The sequence below is a fragment of the Ctenocephalides felis genome, unplaced genomic scaffold (assembly GCF_003426905.1).
Source record: "Ctenocephalides felis isolate EL2017-DRISC unplaced genomic scaffold, ASM342690v1 CF-g0.4_SCAFFOLD_01492, whole genome shotgun sequence".
Classification (NCBI taxonomy): Eukaryota; Metazoa; Arthropoda; class Insecta; order Siphonaptera; family Pulicidae; genus Ctenocephalides; species Ctenocephalides felis.
The window spans coordinates 15,530,632-15,552,434 of NW_020537646.1; the positions used below are offsets into that span (position 1 = coordinate 15,530,632).

Sequence of the window (21,803 nt, forward strand, 5' to 3'; positions counted from 1 at the left end):
CAAAAGCCCGATTCTGGCTAAGTATTTCCTAACTATAGTACGACAAGGCGTTCTCCTGTTAACGCATCATTTGCCTTCGCTTTTATCTTCTAGGTCCTTAAACAATTTGACCTTTGGGCGAGAAGACAACATCTCCATCTCGCTCCTTCGCATTCCCAAAATTCCCGACTGTCCCTGTCTGTCACCAGAAACTTCTCTACCACGCGGTATATATCTAACGAGAATTCCGAACAACGATGGAACTACGTGCACGTTGCTTTCATAAAAGCCGAAATTTATTCATATTTTTTCCTCATATCCGCCTGTTGTGAAGCACCTATCGCGAAAAGTGAGATAATATTTTTCAGATCACATTTTTCGATCCCGGACCACGTCATTTTTATTTACGCAAATGAATTGATTTACGATTTATGAAATCCTAGGGATATATAAGCTATAAAATGACTTTATTTACATATTTTTCTGCAGTATATTCCAACACAAGTATACCAGTTGGCTTATATGGCGACTTGGTTTATTAGGCTGAGAAATAATAGATATAATTCGACCAAGTTCTATAAGTTATTAAAAAAAACAATAATAGTAATAATTAATTAAATAAAATGAAAAGTAACTACTGGTGTATGGCATCGTGCTTTGAGGCAAATTTCTGGAACTTCTCGTTTCGTAACGAAATGTTAGAGGAATATTTCAGAGCAAAAAGTTTTTTGAATCATTCAAATCAGATGCTTAATTTTCTCAAAACTGTCTTTGCCAAAAACTAATCACCAGTTCTCCCGATCATTACAAATTGAATGTTTTTTGGATCATTCAAATCGGATGCTCCGTTCTCTCAAAAAATTCGTTTTTTATTCTCTACACTCCGTGCTCCGTATATCCGAAACGGCTGGACCTACCTTTGCCAAAAACTAATCAGCACACCTCCATATCAATAGGAATCGAATGTTTTTGGAATCATTCAAATCGGTTGTCGAACCACATAAAACACACACACACACGGTATACCAAAATGTTCATAAACTTTCAAAACAAATAAAATATAATTTATCACATAGGCTAATAGAAACTATGTCTTCTGATTGTCTATTAAATAATAAATGAAAAAATGTTGCCGATAAAAAAAAAAACTTTCAAAACATGGAAATATGCAAAAAAAATCAATTTCGATTTTTGGACGATTACAATAATTTAGCCTTTTAAGAAGTTAATAAATAAATATAAATGATTATTTATAATAATCTTATAAACTTATTATGATGACTTCTTAATTACGTGGCTTTGAAGAAGGCAAAAGGTTGATTCAACTTTTTTTTGATCAATTTATTATTATAATTTGTGTAATAATGATGACATTTATTGGAAGCATCAATACCCGTGATGTGCTATTTTTACTTATAAACAAATTGCTTTGATATAAACATAACACTTATAATTCTTAGAATGTAATATAAGATATAGTTATAATATAGTTTACAATGATAACAATAAAACTTTAGTGAATAACAACATATAATAAACCTAAGTCTACACAAAATTTTTTGAAAACACTGAAAAATCCAAAAATGTTAACCATAATAATAATTACCATGTCATCCTTAAAGATAGATTATCCAACTAAGTTTATATACATCTGCTGTTATTTCAATTATCCTCAAATAAAATTAATAGCAAAATTATAGAAAACCATACAAGATATTTGTGCATTAAAATATTAAGTGTATAAAAACAAGATGTGATGAGAATTATAAAATCTCATACCACTTATATTTTGAACTTAAAACTATATATGATTTTACTGGTTCCTGATGAGATTGCTACTGTTAGTGTTTTTATTCACAGAAAGAAGTTTTAGCTAATTCATTTCATAATAGATTCTTCGTAAGATTAATATCATTTAACCTCGACTTATTCCACTATCATGATAGAAGAAACCTTCTTGTTGGTGTTCTTTGCTTGCACATGCTATGGTTTTGACATCCCATTCAGATTTTATTATCCTTTGTGTTCACACTGAAATAACTTTTTGAAAATAGAAGTTGACAATATTTCTTGTGTGTGTTTTCTATAATTTTGCTATTAATTTTAGTTGAGGATAATTGAAATAACAGCAGATGGATATATACTTAGTTGGAAAATCTATCTTTAGGGATGGCATGGTAGGTAAGGTTTACTTTCTTCGGATTTTTCAGTGGTTTTCGAAAATTTTTGGGAAGAAGTTATTCTCTAAAGATTTTTATCAAATCAAGCTATCAATGTTTAAATTCCTATTTTGTTCCCATAATTTTAAACAATATTATGACTAAATCTTATATCAGGTAATTATCAATATATGCTTGGCTGTATTAGTATTATGTATCAATTATCATTTTATAAAAATTCGCTGAAAACTAAAAATTCTATCACAAAACACTTAGTAATACCTGTGTCATTACCAGTATGCTCTCTATAATAAATAATTTTTCAATTTCATTTCGATCACAAAATATTGCTATAATAATATTTTGGATCGTGATGAGTTCCATAGAAAAAGTTCTGAATTGTGTACCTTTAGTATCTTTACATTGTAACCGATGAACGAGAGGGATCATGATTGCTCTTTGTGTTGCAACTTTTTGCAATGGATCTGAGAATAAAACATTTAACGATTTCTTACGATGCTAACGCTTAGTTCTTCGACGTCTAGCATAACATTGTGCGAAACCAACGCCCGAGTTTGTGCCGCATATGCACCAGTCAGGGCTGAGAGAGGAAAACTTGGGAAAATCGGCTATTTTGCACGATCTAGACCGGAAAAATGATAAATAAGAAATTTTCTGTAAAATATTAAGATTAAGACTTCTTGCATGGTTTATCGGTTATCGCTATGGAATATTAAAGATAGGTCCCAGGATCGATACCCACCTCGGGCAGCTTGATATCAAGCAGTAGTGACATCGAATTGCACTTGGAAATGTAGATGGCAATATGTTTTCAAGTGAAAATAGTTCTTACCGTTGTTGTATTTATAGAAGATTTTTCAGTGATCATTATTTCATTACAGGAATTTTAATAACAAAATTTATCACGTAGAGATAGGACAACTGTTAGGATTGCTATCTCTAAAACCAACGTAGTTAGTTAAGTCATATCAGCAAAATGACCCTTAAGTTCATATTGTTGTTTAAATAATATATAAAAAATATTATGATCAAATGACCACTCGGAAAGGGTTAATACTATAAATAACATTTTAGTAATGAAATAATCCAAAGTATCTTCCAATACTAAAAGCAAAAAAATAGTTAATTTTTGTCCTCTCTTAGCTTGGCTGCTCAATGGAATGCATTATTTATTTTATCATCATAAATCCAAACTAAGCTCATACAATAATAAGCTACTTTTATATAAATCTTTATTAAAACCAATTTGGTGCTATGGTATACAATTATGGGGCAGTGCTCCTAAGACTAATATAGAAATAATACAGAAATTTTAAAACAAATTTTTGAAAATTGCCTTAGTTGTCCAAAATATGTTCCCAACTGGTTCTTTCATGTCGACACGAATACGCCTACCATAAATGAAGTAATAATAAAAACAGTGCACAAGCATAGAAACTAGCTAATCAGTCATCCAAATTCATTAGCAAATTCCTTGATAACAGAGAACTATCCAAGAAGATTGAAAAGAAAAACGCCACTGGATTTAAGCCATCAACCCTCCTGATAAAAAATGGAAATAACTTAATTATTATTTATAAGAAATTATTTAATAAGTAAATAGTTAAAATTATATAATTATCAATAAAACATTGTGAATTTTATATCGAATGGAAAAACAACTACTGAGTTGTTTTTTCCAACATGCCCTTGTTGTATACAATCTTCCTTTTCGGCCGACTATTGTAAATTCATCAAATTTATTGAATGTCCTTTACTGGACAGTTGTAAATAAAAGAGATAATAATAAAAAAATACATTGTGAATTTTATATCGAATGGAAAAACAACTACTGAGTTGTTTTTTCCAACATGCCCTTGTAGTATACAATCTCCCTGTTCGGCCGACTATTGTAAATTCATCAAATTTATTGAATGTCCTTTACTGGACAATTGTAAATAAAAGAGATAATAATAAAAAAATACATTGTGGATAATGATAAATTAAGTATATTCGAAATTCTTGAATATTATCATACACAGTTAATTCCTGATCACATTTCAATATTAGAATGACAAATGTACTAGATTGATGAAAACACTGATGGAAATTGATAGCTGTCCTCAGTTTCACTAGTATAAAGATATTTACGACCTTATTTTTAAAAATTATGTATAAATAAAAATATATAATTGTATTCAAACTTATTTCATTCTAGTCAATTATTATTATTTTGTTCTACTCAACGACGAATAAAAAAAATATTATCAACAATAAATAGTTTTCTAAAATGTCAGTTTTTGTATAAACTCTATCTAAAATATTTCTATATATATTTATAAACTGTATCAAATCGTAATTATAAGAATAAATATAAATAAAAATTTGCAAAGTAAACTGTACCCAAAAATGAATTTGTTACATTTGGTGATGCGATCCTCCTAGTAATAAGTAAAAAATATATTACCTAAACAAGGTATAACTTTTATCTTACCCCTCTATTCAAAATTTGCATTACATATTCTACTAAAGAGAATTGCAACCCTGCTTTTACTTCGATACACATAGTTATAAATATAATGCACCCACCTGGCTGTTTTCATTCTGCAGAATAATAGTTTCGCGTTCAATGTGTTGAGGATTTGCTATAAAATTGAAACGAGCAGCAAAACAGAATATTTTTACTAACGATCTATTCTACAACATTTTGTACTAAAACGTGGAATGTCCTATAACATGTCATTTTGGGTAATAAAAAGTATGAAATTTAACTTCATAGTTGCTTTGACTTTACTATTTGTTCAGAATAAATAAAATTTTTTGAAGCATTTATTCATACAGTCATGTGCCGCCAATTTTATTGTGATGAATTGTGATAAAAATAATATTTTCGTTTCTATCAGGACTGGCAATTGAAAGTGTACCTGGCTGGACTACAATTTTCTAAAAAAAGCTGATACATCCGTTTTGTTATAGGATTACCTGACAAATATTTAAAAAAAAACTATTTTATTCAACACAGTATTTTCACTGGTAGTATTTATCGTGATGAAAAATATTTTAAACTGATGATGCGCTCACGTATTTTTCTGGGTGGAAAAAATAACAGCTGAAAGATTGATATTTTTATTTACTCTAGATTTATTTATAGATGAAATTCTAAAAAAATGTTGGTTATTCATAGCATTCTTTAATAATTGATATTGCTCCGATCGATTCAATCGCATTTCGTGATGTATGTATCGAGAAAAATATTGTGTATTTGCTAGAGAGTGACATTACTATTTAATTTTAATTATTGAGTAATATTTAATCATCGTTTCATTAATAAAATATCGGTAACCAAAGAATAATTAAAATTCAACAAGAATAATTTACTTTGTGCCATGGATCAACAATTCTTATTTTTTGAATTAATAAATTATCAACTTCATATCAAACCAGGAAGAAATTTAATATAAAAAATCGTAGAAAACGTAACTTATTATACTATAAAATTATAAACATATGTAGAGGAGGAAAAAATTTCTAATATAAAGAAAAAAACTAGAAGCAAATTTTTTATGTCATACATAATTATGCTTTCCGACATTATTATTGTTGATTATTTTGTTATGACTGATATTGGCTGGTTTCTACAATAACAAATTATATGAGACAAAAATTAATAACGATATGGAAAATCTATAAAAAACTTGTGTGTATAAGCAGCCTGAGGCATATTTTTTGATAAATCGATCTCTGTGATGATATTATTATATGAAGTGTATTTATTAGCTTTGATCCCGTATAATGCGCGGTTTGTGACGCAGGCAATAAATGCAAATGACGGTAAAATATTACATCAAATTAGGTTGTATAAATTATGGTAAATATTAGTAGCGCGAAAATAATACTATTTGACGATAGGATTTCAACAATTAATGTATTTAGCGCCGGATTCGGGCTATTTGGAATTATTTGAATTTTTATTAATGGCTGTAAACCACAACTGCGCGGTTCACCAATAGTTACACTCTGTGTAAAATATATGTTATATATATATATATATGTATATATATAATATATACAGAAATAATATTTATTTATAAATAATAATCATATATAGAGAAGAGGCCCCTAACATGACGTCATACAAACATGCAAACTCTATTTTCAGTTTAGAAATAGTCGAAAATATTAAAAAATAATCAAAAATTTGTCATTTAGCCACACATATGGGGCACTAATATTTATTCCAATAATCTTAACTGTTAGCGCATAAATCGCAAATGACCCAAAATATAGCATAGCCTTAAGGTCATAATGTCTTTTTAGATCTTTTTTTTTGAAAAATTTGATATACTAGAATTTATACAGTATATTTTCTAGGAAGTTAGAAAGCTGCTACTGAAATATTTTAAATTATGTTCAAATACTTTACCATGTTAAAAATGTGAAAATTTGAAAACGATCTTTGGGCAAAACTTCTTGCCCTGGCTGATAGATAATTTAAAGAAGTGTATAATGGATGAACCACCAAATAGAGCTTTCTCTATGACAATTCTTTCAAAAGTTACAAGTGTTTAAAGGTTTTTAGCGTAAAAAATTAAGTTTTTACCGGATATTTTACAGTTCATATTTGAAGAATTTTAATATTTAAATTCCTAATATTAATCGGATTATGATTCAAAATTGTGTATAATAGTTTATATGTAAAATAGCATAGGTACTTTTTACTTATTTGTTAATTCAAATTTGTATTTCATTCGACTGACGACAACTACTAATTATGCAACAATGCATTAATTATTAAAAACCAATAATAAAAATTGAAGTGCATATATAAGAAATAACTGAAATCGATGCATCAGCATCGCGAACGGATTCACCGCCAACTCTGAGCAATTCCTTGGTGACGTCATGCAATACAAACACCGCCGCGCAGGCATGTACCTTGCCTTGGTGGCGGCGGTGGGGAATATATTAAATCAACCAACAACTCAAACATACTTTATCTTTGTGCTCGGATGAGGTATAAAACTTTATCTGCTCTGACTTTTATTCGTTGTTCTTGGAGAAATGGTAATGAATTTGCTCTTCAATGTTTTCAAATGATTGGATTTTCAGTATATATCACAATATGGGGGCATGTTATTGTCCTCAATTGCTATTAAGGGTCAAACATTTTTCATTGAATTCAAATTACCATCCATGATTTATTTTATATTTCAAACCCCTGTAGAATTTTTTTTGCTGTGGGTCTTCTCCGTGGTTTAGTGGTAGGAGCTATGGACTTATCTGCTTGATAACAAGCAGAAGTCATTTGAAAACATAGATGCCCTTACTACATATTGCTCCATCGAAAACGTAATCATACGTTAACACTTTTAAAAGCAAATTATACGCACACAGGATTTGAACCCGATTATTTTCAATTTTTTAATCTATGAATTCAAATGCAAAAAGTAGAAACAATCTCTTTGATTGATAGAGTTATCGAGTCGGGATATGAATCCGGTCGTTTTTAACTGTCTCATCTATGAATCCAAATGCAAAAAGGAGGAATAAGCGCTTTATTTGTTAGAGCAATATAGGCGGGATTCGAACCTGATCATTTTAAACTCGCTAATCTATGGATCCCAATGCAAAAAGTAGGAACAAGCGCTTCAATTGATAGATCTATCGAGACGGGATTTAAACCCGATTATTTTAACTCCTTATCTATGAATCTAAATTTAAAAAATAGGTTTTAGGTATTCGGTTTGACTATAAGGTCTATTATCATGCAAAGTTTCAGCAAAATCCCCGAAGAGTAAATCTGAGGTTCTCCTTGTTAGAAAAAATCCGAATATAATTAAATATATAGCATAGATTAGGTCACTCGTTTAATTTCCTTATGCCATTTTTATAGAAGGTCATCACCAGTTTGTAGAACTATTGAAAGTTCTGATTGCTATTATCAATTTACAGTCAATTTGTCATCTAAACCAGCCATAATTATATAATGACATTTAAAAATCTGTATTTTATTGCTGTAAGTAGATAATTATAATAGAGAATCCCAGATGAGCTAATAATTTATAATTTTTATTTTCTTTCAATTTCATGTAAATAAAATTTTTTCGCGCACAAAACCGAATGCTGTGTAAATAAATTTATTGTAAATAAATAGTTATAACAGAGAATCTCAGATGAACTTCAGGATCAGCTTCGTGGTCATTTAAACATTTTGAATTTGAATGAAAAATTGAAAATTTGAACAGCTCAAAACTGAATGTTGAATATTCGAAAAGTTGTGATTCTTTCAGATTCAAATTATAAATTTGTACTAAATTAATTTAGATAATTCATTGAATTTACAATAACTATAACTAATGCTTCCAAACATGGTAAACTCTTAATTGAGCAAAACTTCAACATTTTGCCGTTTGGTAAATCGCCGACTTGTGTTTAGATCACTACGATAATATTCACTTTTTGAATAATTTTATCTGATTCATTTTTTAATGACATCAATGGCTTTCTATTTCCTCAAAACCTGATTTATTTCAATTAAAATTGTCTTGCATCATGTCAATAGGCGTCCTGTCAATTATTTCTATTTTATAATTTAATGTCAATTATTTCTATTTTATTATTTAATCGCGCACCATAATGGTATTACAACAAAACAGTAAACATTTGGTAACCTAACAAAAGCATTTGGTAATTAATCACACAATAATTATTCATAATTAGACAATATTTTTGCACCACCAGATCGCAGCCCGCTTTGATGCGTTTACATATTGAAACTTTACCAGTTTAGTCATTTGTTGCCATAATTCGGATATTATATATTGAAGCATCTATAATTTATTGAATAATAATGAATTTTGTTGGGTATGACATATTTACATTCATAATGTATAGTGTAATGTGTATTGATTGTAGCTGTGGGAGCGTTAATGACAGAAGACCGCGGATTATTCACATCGAAACTCTGCGGAAATTTAGTTCATTTGTTTGTGTTATGAATGGCGTTATCATTTTCTATATCACATAATTTGTAATTAATAATAATTTTACAAAGCTATACTTCTCTTTCATTCTATACTTTATTTTGCGTTAGCTTTATAATGTGCAAGCCCGCAGTTTTGTCTCATAAGTGATTAATTGTTGTTATATATTAACTTTGCATAATAATTTTCAAAGTGATGTATAAAATATGACAAACAATAACTGATATATTTTATATACATACTAGCCGACCCGACAGACTTCGTCCCGTCAAAAAAATTTGTGATGTGGCGGTGTTTTGTTCCTACCTTTTTATATTCTTTTCAAAAAATTATCCTGAACAGAACGGTCACCCTGGTAATAATTCGGTGTAAATTAAAAATAATTGAATGAAACACTATAAGCATTTAAAGTAAGTAATTTTAATCATGTAAATCATAATTCAAAAATCAGTTCTATTTTTAGTGTAGTGCTTTGTGATAAACGATGTTTTTTGTTTGATTACTTCGCGCATAGACAAACAAATCTTTTCCAATACGGGAACAGGCAACATACAATTGAACATGTGAAAAACATGAGTTTTCCAAATTAATACCACAAACACTTAATGATACCATAAACGCACTGGAAACTATAGTCGTTTAAACTCAAATGACACATCAGTCGGAATCTTTGGGATGCACGGTATGAAAACATCTTTTCCTTTATACTTTCCAATCAATATAGTTGCTTCCATCACGTTGTTTAGTAGTTTTTTTATCGCTAAATTTGTGCGGTTGCAAAGGCGCGTTTTAATTGAAGATTGTGAGATGATCCTGGTAAATCCATCGAGTTTAAAAATTCCGGTGGATAGTTAACTACATCGTCTTAGGTTAGTTGCCAAATCAACTGCTCTATATATCATCGATTCGCCTGCAATTCTTGAATTTTAAAATTTAATTCTTTTACATCAATGTTTTGGCTGCCAATATAGCTCGTTAATTAATAGAAAAATATTTCTATGTTTATAAAAATATATTAAAAATTAGATTATCAAAAACTACACAAAATGTCATGACATGAATAATTGTTTTTTCTACAAATTCCGTTGCCTACTTGATTCCCACATATATTGTAAATGTATGTATGAGAAAAAGAAAAGAGCCGTTTTTAGGGATTTTCCGAAAATTATTCGATTTTTTCTTGCCGTAAGAACCATCCCTGGACTTCAACGAATATTTTAAAAATATAATTGGCCAAATTGGTCCAGGCGTTGTTGAGTTATGCGCTTACCAACACATTTTGCGTTCCATTTTTATATATAAGAAGATGTAAATTCATATTTTACATTTATATATTTTTCAAATTAATAAACTTTTCAAATCGTGAAGATAAATAAAAAGTCTTCTCTCCGTTTCGTTGCCGCGATTTCTCTTTGTGTAAACACGATACTATCGTCTAATTTTTTATCCTTTTGAATGTTTTTGAAATATTTGAATTTAAAATGATTTCAGTTTCATAAAATACGTTTGTTACACTAATCAAATAAATTTATTATCGAGCGCCGTTGTAAATTTGCTCGGTCCCCACAAATCCAATTTATCACGTTGCCGCTAGATCTGGTTCGATAAATAGGCAATCTTGTATTCGCTTCAAGAATTCTTACCTTCTGCATAAATGATTGGAAATAACCGGATTGCGATTGAAACTGAATTGATTACAAAATTTTTCAATCTATTCAAACGGTATAAATCACAATGGCGGTGCAATTTTTCTGCTTTCATGCATTTTTCCGTGTTTATAAAATATTTCTGACATTGCAGGATTATATCCAGCATATTGCATATATGAAGTTATTGATTCTGACTCCATTTTATGTATTCATATCTTTAAATTGAAATTGTTTTATATTTTGGAAATAATAATTGATGGTCAAATTAATATATGAAATAGTTTCTACTCGACAATACTTTTGCTCCACCCGGTTTGTCTCCTGAGGGGGCGTCCATTAATCACGTGATCGATTTTTAAGGATTTTCGGATGCTCCCTCCCCTTGGTGATACGTTGTAATATTCAAAATTAACTCCTTTCTCCACCGAACATTACGTGTGTTTTTAGTTATGAGAAAAAAATGTGAAAATGTTTGGAATTTAAAAAAAATAAATCAGGTAAAAAATAAATACACGTGAAAATAATTAAAAAATAAATACCCCTACCTTTCCCACGTGATATTTTGTGATTTTTTGTCAAACCCCTCCTTCCTCCAAAAATTTCACATGATTAATGGACCATCTCTGAATTAAAGAAGTAATTTATTTTTAATACCTAACATTTGTAAATGAATATTCGCAATGATAACACAGGTTCACAGAAGAGTTGTCTGGATTGGGTGTGCGACATAAAAATTAATCTAAAGGCCAAACTGGGGTTCAAACTGGAAAAATGGAAATTTAAGACTCTAAATCAGTTCATGTTACTTTTACCTTACGACAAGGTTCATGCCCCTGCTGAATTGTGATTTGGTTCCTGTATCCAATGTAGTTAAATATCTGGGAATACATTTAGATAGAAGACTAACCTGGCATGAACATATTCTAAAGAAGCGCCAGCAGCTTGAATTAACACGTAGGCAACTTAATTGGTTAATGGGCTCGAAATCACAAGTCACAATAGAAAATGAACTTCTAATATACAAGACAATTATTAAACCAATATGGTTCTACGGCCTACAACTATGGGGTGCGGCCAGTAAATCGAACATAACTATTCTTCAAAGGTTCCAAAATAAAATTTTGAAAGAAATCGTGAACACTCCAAAATACGTTCTCAATTGGTTGATACATCAAGATCTCAGAATTTGAACTATATAAAAAGAAATTAGTCTTTACTGCTCCAGATACTAAGCTCGTATAAGTCGTCATCCACACGAATTAGCGTGTGATCTGCTCAAGCCTTTACCACCAAAGCGTCTCAAAAAATGAATCTGCAATGATTCACTACAAAATATCACATAACATCTAAGAAGGTGCCATCGCAGGAAAGCGATCCTTCTCACGCAGTCAAATAATATATACCTCTAATAAAATATAGCTGAATGTAATTTGTATAGTTTGCTATGAAAAAAAATAAATCGACAAAATCTATGATCTAGAAATTTTCTGCATAATAATTAAATTCTTATATTTTCTGTCGTTTCCTGGTTTTTCAATCCCTAATCTAAATATTATTTTTTCCTCTTTCTAGCAAAACTGGACGGTGTGAAGACCTACATGCGCATCAGACGGGTTCCTCAGAAGCTGCAATTCAAGGTGATAAAATGGTTCGATTATCTATGGTTGACGCAAAAGTGTTCGGACGAAGAACGAGCTGTCAGCTGTCTGCCGGATAAATTGAAAGCAGAAATTGCTATCAACGTTCATCTGGACACGCTGAAACGGGTCGAAATATTCCAAAACACGGAAGCTGGATTTCTCTGCGAGCTCGTGCTCAGACTGAGGCCTGTGCTGTTCTCACCAGGAGACTTTATCTGCAGGAAAGGTAAAGGAAGTTAGAAATATTAGTGTAGATATACGAATCTTTAAATATTATCAATATTACAAAAAATTTATGTAATCGATTGAAATATAAATCCGCCATTGTTCTGATCAACTTATCACATAGTTTTCATATGTATATAAAATATGTTTTCAATTGAAAATATTTTGCATTAGGCTTTCATGATCCGAGTTGGAGTTTAAAACTACCCGCAGACCTACCCTTGGGCAAAGCACAGATTGTTACTATATAAATATATAAGAAAGATATCATGCAAATATAATTTATCCCTTTTCAGCAACAGCGAACTAATAGTAACTAGTGCAAACATAAAAAATGTATCTTGCGTTGGTATTATTTACAATAGACAATTTTTTTCTAAATTTTATTTTATTATCATATATAAAAAAACAGAACATAACAAGTCTTGTGTGACTTCGCTGATTTTTTAATGACATGGTTTTAATTATGGCAACTCAAACAATCTTCTATCTCTATGTGATGAATTTGTTATTACAACTTTTCTATAATAATGATGAAGTTTTTATTGGTGCAACAATTTTGGGGAAAAGCTATTTTTACTGTAAAATATATTGTCATCTATACTTACAAATAAAATTTTATGTCGCTACTGCTTGACATCAGCCTGCCCGTGGCTGTAACTACTTGGCTACTGGAAGCCCACATTTTAATTACAGCTTGAAAACTGCTTCAAAGTAGACGAACCAAAATGTTTTCAATTAATTGAAATTTCAAATTTTTGGATAAAAATAGCAAAATCAGGAGCCTACTGTAGAATTGAACAAGGGCACAATATAACAATAATCGATTTTTTATATAATACTACTTCCGTATATTTAATTATTACTAAGACATTGTGATGCTTTCATTTATATGATATATAGTATGTTTTTAAACCTTCTGAGCTTAACTAATATTGAAGCAGTACTCAGAGGAGTAAAGACTTATTTTTTGTTGAATTTTCGAGCATTTTTGATTATTATTTAGTGTCATTAAAAACAGGACGTACCATATGCACGAAACTTTGTATAAAATAATGTTTTTGTTTAAATAAATAAAGAATGTTGAAGAAAAAGGAGACATTTAGTAAAAATTATAATAGTTTAGTCATTATAGTAAGTTTACCTTGGAATTCGAGATACCCAACTGGTAATGACACTCTACCATATGTAGGTTTTGAGACAACTTTAGGGTGTCAATATACAAGTATTTTACAGACTTATAGCTGGGTATCTCAAATTCCGAGATTCTTACCAAATTTACTATAATTAATAATAACTATTCAAAATATTTAACAATATGTTTTTAAACCTTCTGAACTAAAAAAATATTGAAACAGTACTCAGAGGAGTAAAAACTTATTTTTTGTTGAATTTTCAAGCATTTTTGATTATTGTTTATTACCCACATATATGTATATATGGGTCAGTTCTAATCAATATTGAAAATGTTGTATTGCTGATTTGCATATAAAATAGTACTAAAAACTGTCAAAATGCTATGTATTTGCTATGGAATCAGACATTCTGCACATAAAATCTAACTTCTCGCATGTGTTATAAATATACATCGTAAAGATGAACTTATAATAAGATTTTATTTTGACGTTGTGCGTTTTCTAGGATAATTTTCATATGAAACGAGCTTTTGGTACCATTTTATATGAAACAAGCAGCACAACACAGCTTTGGCATTACATTGGTCTATTTCATGGAGAGTTGGCCCAATTTATATGTATATCCATGTGTGTACGCATAATTCTGGGTTAATTTTTATATATCAAATGCCTGACTACATAGAAATCATATAGTATTTTGGCAGTTTTTAGTACCATTTTATATGAAAAAAGCAGTACAACACAATCTTGGCATAACATTGGTCTATTTCACGGCAAAATTGGCCCAATATATACGTGTGTCTATGTGTGTGTGTTCCGTATGTGCATAATTCAGAACTAAATAGGAGGGCAATGCACAAATATTTGATATATGTGTGTCGCCTGCAGGTGAAGTCGGCAAGGAGATGTACATAGTGAATCGGGGCAAACTCCAAGTGGTGGCTGATAACGGCAAGACGGTGCTGGCGACGCTCAAAGCAGGCTCGTATTTCGGCGAAATTAGCATCCTAAACATGGGCACTGCAGGTAAACAACTTGGTAAATATCTAACGACAATTGAACGAACATTACGTAAAAACTTTTTTTAGATTCTTTTATGCGCCGTCCGATCTCCCTACGACCGGCCACCTTGCCGCACTTTTCCGCATTCTATTAATACATAGATGTGTGTCTGTCTGTATTCTTGAACTTTAATTTTTGAATAGAGTTTGTGTATTCTGAAAACTTTATTTTTTTTTTAAATGTCAGTTGCGTACCTTGGCATCGTACAGAAACGGTCGCGGGCGTAAGAGAGCACTCTGGCATATTATTTTATCTGTTTATTTTTGCGGCTGGTTTTATACAAGTTTTATGACATTTTTAAGATCTAAGTGTTCATAGTTTGGTGTGCAACCGCATCATTTACCGCTTGTTTCAACTGAATCATATCAATCACTTGCACTGTATATGAATATTTTTGTTTTTATTTTTACATCGTTCGTTCGTTCATTATGTCGCGATATGTTAAATTTAATCATATTTAACTAAATGAAATCGTACGTTACGATAATTGAGAGGATTCATCATATATCCATGTTATCGTTTCTAGTACACACGCTCAGAGTATCGCGGGCCGATATCATGGGTAAGTAAGTCCCAAAAAACGACCCCTTTGCTCTCAACACATTTCAATTTCAAGACACACACACATTCGTTTGTTTATCGTCTGTCTATTTAATTGTTTTGTAACGCTTCCTATTTCTTATATATCATTACTGCATCGAATCGATAACAGACTCCTGATTGGGAAAAAAATTAAAAAATCATTATTATTTTGCTACTATTATGTCGAATACATATTTATATTTTACAACTTTATATATTCCATACACAACCTTCAGATGAACCATTTTGTTGCCTACAAATAAATCAATTAATATTTCAAGGTCTTTACATGTAAGGTGACCATACCGGATTTGCACCTTGTGTTCCGAGTTTTTGTGATAACAATATTTGTCCCGGATTTAGATTTTTTGTCCCGGATTGTCCCGGGTTTTCGAAAAGTATATGATAAAAGTTGAATCTTTGATCTTACTTGATAATAAAAATACAACCATCAAATATCTGAAAATGGTACGTACAAATAGCAGGCTTATATATATATATATATATATATATATATATATATATATATGTTTTATATGAAACAATAATACGTTATGAATGAGGAAATTGCCGTATACAAAACTCCCAAGACGGGTTAAAATAGCTTCTCACATTAATAATTTTGAACTTTTATTTTCAATTTTACGAAAATTAACACTAATTATGAAAATAAATTTTTTTATCACCTGGAATGCCTGTTAATTATTTTTAAATAATTCTGAATAAAATTAAACAAATTTTATAAAAAGTTTGAAGACTGAAATCCTCAGTCAGTAATTGTAATTAAAAAAAAAATATGGATCTCTAAATCGTTCTGTTATTTTAAAATAATAATACATTTTTTACCATACTACCCCCACCCCCTCCGAATAAGATATACTATGATAGATTAAGAAGTATTACATATAATCAAATAGTAAAATTCTTACTGAAAGTCCGCAATTCTGATTTAAAAAAATATTTTTATAAAAAAAACTATTACACCGTCCCGGATTAGCATAGCTAAAAATTTCCGTCCCGGTTTTGACTTAGAAAATATGGTCACCTTACTAAAATCCTTCACTACTAATAGAAACTTCTATAAGATGTATATTATTTGTAACTTTTCTCCATACCAAAAACCTAATATCTACAACATTCCGCAAACATTTTAATGCATTTTATATTTTCAATATCTACATTTCTGACAAATTACGTTTTGAGGAATTTTCGATTTTATGAAACGTCACTCAGGAATCTGTTATGAGTATGTTAGTCCAAATATCACTTCTCTATTCATACACATTTTTTATCTTATTAATTTTTTTCTTCAATATATATTAAAAAATATTTTCCATCACCTTATTTTGATAGGTATTCACGTAATATTTATATATCGTATACCTCGATATTTTAGCAGATTGATTGAAAACGACGCATGTGACCCCGAGCTGTAGGTTGAAAGTATTTACTTTTGTATTTTCTATTTGGTATTTGAATCGATTGAACCCAGTTTATTATATCTAGCTAGATAAGCTGAAATGGTGTAGTGCTGGATTTATTTAAAAGTAGAACCCCGTAATTAGAGTACAATATTGACCAGGAATCAGTCCTTAATTGCCAAATACCTAATTAGTTATTAGAAGATAATTTAGTCCATTATTACACCACTCCGTTTGATCTGCCTTATATTATGAAATCTTTTGGAATTTAGCATGATTTTTATATTTTCTAAATTTGATATTTTTGAAATATATTGTATTTTTAATAAACTTGAGGAAGAGTATTTGATATTTAATCTTGTTCATTTTGATTAAAAATCAAATGCTAACCGATATCAAAATTAAATGTTGATGTAACAGATAATATAATCATATTAAATCTAAATCAGAATTCGCAAAGTTGCAAATTCTAACCATAAACCTCAAAAATTATACTTAGTAACATATAGATATTTATTTAAATTTTATTAGATTTTTTTGAGATGTAATGGAGCATCTGTGATAAAATTGTTACTGAGTACCTAAAATTGTTGTTTCAAGCTAAGTCAAATTATTATTATGTCATCGAAATTGCTTTTAGTTTTATTAGTTTATTTATAATAATTTAATAATATAGAACTATCAACATTTGATTTTTTATTACCAATCTAAGCCCATGTTTTCCAAATTAACCAATATTGTACATTTATCTATTTTTATAATACCTACAGGTAGTATATTACGATGGGCTTAGATTCAGTCGCATGCATTTATTTATTTATTTATTGTTTCAAATTTTAAGATCCATCATTATTATTATTTTATTTGATTAGGAAATAGAAGGACAGCAAGCGTCCGATCTGTGGGCTACAGTGACCTCTTCGTGTTAAGTAAAAAGGACATGTGGGACGTCCTTAAGGAATATCCTATGGCCAGGATACGACTTGAAGCAATAGCTTCAAAGCGATTGCTGAAATACGAAGGAGATAAGACAGGTAATTATAAATGAATAAAATGATAAATGAATAAAAAAACTTAGCATATATTATAATACGATCGCCAATGTACTTGAAAACGTTATCCTCTTTCATCTCTGAGCATATATAGGTGGAAGTCCCCTAGTGGCGGACACCTAAGGTCATTTATAAATAAGTCAAAAATATTTTACAAAATGTTTATTGAATTATGATTTATGTTAGATAACAAAGTTAGAAATTAAACTAAATTAACAAAGCCGCAATCTTTGCTAAAAATAATTATTACTATCAATCAAACTTTGGTATCAGAAAATATGATTTTAAACAGTACCACCTAGTACCGGACATTTCAAAATAACCTGCGTTGATCGCATATGTAGCCATCTCCACGCTCTGGAATGTCTGCACATCTATCTTTGACGAAAATTCTTAGATATTGCAAAAAAGTCACTATTCATACACCCTTTTGGCTGGGCCACACCGATGCTCTCAGCTGGTGCTTTCACCATAAGCTTTTCATTCTTCGACTAGGAAATACGAAAAATTGGGGTATGTAGTGACCGTTAGCACTCATACAGAACAAAATTAAATAATTGGAATAAATTACGTAAATTCTCGAAAGAAATATTAATATGTTTTCTGTCCGGCACTAATGGACGACTTAGTGTCTGGTGCTAAGGGACATTTTCGTTCATTTGGTGTCACCTACAAAAATTGGTTGAAGTATCTAATAATATTCTACCATTTTACGGATAACGATCAATACAACTTTTATCTTTGCATACCACTCAAATGTAAATGCATGAATATGCTAGAATTACTTCCAATGATATTTAGGTGACGCCGTGATTTTGCGCCTAAAACAGAAAAGGGTTGTTCTCGCCGTGGCCGTGTGCGTCACAGGCGAGGTTTGGCGCATGATCCTGTACCTGTGTGTCCCCCATGCCACCTTTACTTGTATTTTGAAATGAAAAGATTTATACTTGCTTAAATAATACGTGTTAAATAGAGAGTCCGGTGCTTGGTGCCGTCCGGCGTTACGGGACTTCTCCCTATACTTGTAAATATTGTTTCTTACTTTGAACAATTGGTTTCTTGTTGCGGAAAACTATTATTAAATGCAAATGCTTCAACGTTCTGAATAATTATTTGATATTATATCTATTAATTGTGGATATTACATCTTGATAATAATTCCAAAATACACTTTATGTACCTTAATGGATTCAAATACAGGAAGAGAGTAATGAGTTTCTAGTACCCGAATGCGCAAATTCTGATTTCTCCTGCTCGGCGCAGCGTACCGCGTTTTGCCGCTATTTTAATTTGAGCCGTGTACAACGCCCGAATCCAAAATTTATGAGCTTGAATACTTGATATGCGTATAAGTTACCCCACTTTAGCCGAGATCTTCTTGCTTTTAATATTTGTATATTGTACTCTTTGAGAGGTAACAGAAAAAAGAACAATTGTATGTACAGACAAGGCAAAATTTTTAAATTTACTCTCAACAAAACAGGCGGGATATCATCATAAAAGAATTTTGTAAATTGTTGAATTGTTGAATTGATTAAAGTAAATGACCTACTTTGGACCATCTTAATTTTGCAATTACTAGCTTCTGATTTTGAATACTATATCACCCCAGACTGAAATGTTATACCTATTTCAAGGAACAAGTAAATATTTTAATAATTGCTAGTGAATGAGCTTTCACGAGCGGATAAGATGTTTTACAGTTGCGCATATCTGAAGACTGCAATGTCCGGCGCATATTTGATCTATTCTTGACTGAAAAATAAATCTATCCTACAAGAAGATATTACGTTGTTATATAATTCAGAAGCTGAGCTATTTTCGTTGGCACTGAAAGCATAATACAATAGATCCAGTTTTATCTATGCCCATTTGAACGCACTTTGACGAGAAATTTATGAATACGGAAAACGTGAAGTAATAAATTTACACATTAAAAAGCACTCAAGTATAGTTATGATATGAATTTGATGTTTTATGTGTACCTGAATTTTCTATGGATTTTTAAAGTCGTTGTGGATTATTATATCGCGTGTGCCGAGAGATTATCTGGTTTCAAAAAATCTGGTGAACAACAAGTTTGGCAAAAAAACAAACAACCAGTGGTGCATGGCATCGTGCCTTAAGGCAAATGGCTGGAACTTCCCCGTACCGAAAACTAAATTATTAAAAAACAACTTTGCAAAACTTTGAAAAAATTAGATTTTTGAGAAATGTTGAAATTTTTGAAAAAATTGAAATTATTTTTTTATGCTTTGATTTTCTTGATTTTTTTGCAAATTTTGAACAAATTTATTAAGCAATCGCAAATAACATTATTTTTTACTTTTTTCATTGGGTCTCCGGAGACGCTGGCCTGCCTTTACAAAAATTTTACCTGTTGTTCATTTTGTCAATACAAGTAAAGTCCATTGTTTGTAAGGTATGCCAAAATAATCATATACAAATTTTCATTTTCGTTTTTTTTTTGCGATGACTATAACTTATCTTATGGTAAGTTAAAAATGGATAAAGTATAAATAGCCAAATTGACGTAGACTATAAAATAATCTATATAAAATAATCTATATTATCGTATGATTAAATACAATATTTAAAAGTCTAGAAAAACACGTATCACTAGGCCATGGAATTTGCACAAACTCACTTCGACATTTTAGATACTTTTGTTTCAATCAATTGCTTTTATCAATAAATATGTTGAATATCTCTGATTACTTTATTTGCATACTTCAAAATACCTGTTCTGAAATTGCTAATATTTTGAGAGGAAAATTTTAATGTGATAGAATATGATCGTAGTCTAAAGGGTGCAACTCATTGAATTGTAATAAGGTGTAACTTTTATAATTATTATTATTATACTTTATAATTATTTGAGGTAATTTTTCTCGGCAAACTCAAAATTCTCATAAATTTACATACAAATTCTGGAGTTTTTGCCAACCAAGCCTGGACTTTGAAGAGGTCATCTACCGCTGACTTTTTTATAATTAAGATTAATTTTTTTATCAATTTCCAGCAAACGAGCAATAAATTGTAAACCGCCATAAAATCATTCCCATATCCGTATGTGATTTGCAAAAATACCAATATACACAATATTGCCAGCATCGCAATACATATGAAAGTTCGCTCTTGTGATTGAAAAACTTTTGCATGCGACTCTCATGCGGTATGGCGTATTTCTAAATAGGAATATAAAATCGAATGTGATATGAATATTTAAAGAGATTCCCATCATGAACGTCGACGAAGCATCGATCGTCGAAATGTATAAATACGCTCTAGAAAAAGATTTTCTCATTGCGAGACGATCGCGACGATTATTTTTAGATTGGCAAATTAGAATTTAATGGAGAGTTTAGACTTGCAAATTCTATAAGTGCGATAGGAGTAATCGAATAAAAAGTAAATGAATTCATCTATAATAGATGAAGTGAAATTTAAATAATTTAGTTATTTCGTTCTATAATCTAATAATGTTAGTTTTATCTTTATTATAAACGTACCTTATTGTTTGGGTTGGATCAATAAGTCTGCGATATATATTTTATCTTTCATTTTTAATATGAAGTTTCATTGAAGAATTTTTTTTTATTTGTATAGTTTTATTTTATTTAAGATCGTATGGCCAATTTTTTTTAATCTTCGTGTGGGATATTCCTCGCTTAATTCTTTTGAATATGTTTGGGTAACCTGGTAGTTTTTCGTGGTATTTTTTGCTCCTTTCTTTTATCATTTAATATATTTATATTTCATTAATAGTTTTTATTTTTAGGTCTTTATGTAGGGTATCGTATCATATCGTTCACAATGCATCTTAAAATTTTCGATTGCGCTATTTGTATTTTTTTATATTTGAATTGCTTGCGCACGCCCATAGCTCAATTCCGTATGTCCAGATTGGGATAA

The 21,803-nt window shown here is 30.3% G+C and overlaps 1 protein-coding gene across 1 annotated transcript in view; it reads left to right on the forward strand.

Annotated features, from left to right (window-relative positions):
- LOC113370923 (cyclic nucleotide-gated cation channel alpha-3) overlaps positions 1 to 20,924 on the forward strand; it is a 90,487-nt gene extending 69,563 nt beyond the window's left edge. The window contains exons 6-9 of the mRNA XM_026611593.1: positions 12,343 to 12,636; positions 14,660 to 14,797; positions 17,709 to 17,870; positions 20,911 to 20,924. Coding sequence (XP_026467378.1) covers positions 12,343 to 12,636; positions 14,660 to 14,797; positions 17,709 to 17,870; positions 20,911 to 20,924 — 608 coding nt within the window. The remainder of the gene's footprint in view (positions 1 to 12,342; positions 12,637 to 14,659; positions 14,798 to 17,708; positions 17,871 to 20,910) is intronic.
- The last annotated feature ends 879 nt before the right edge of the window (positions 20,925 to 21,803 follow it).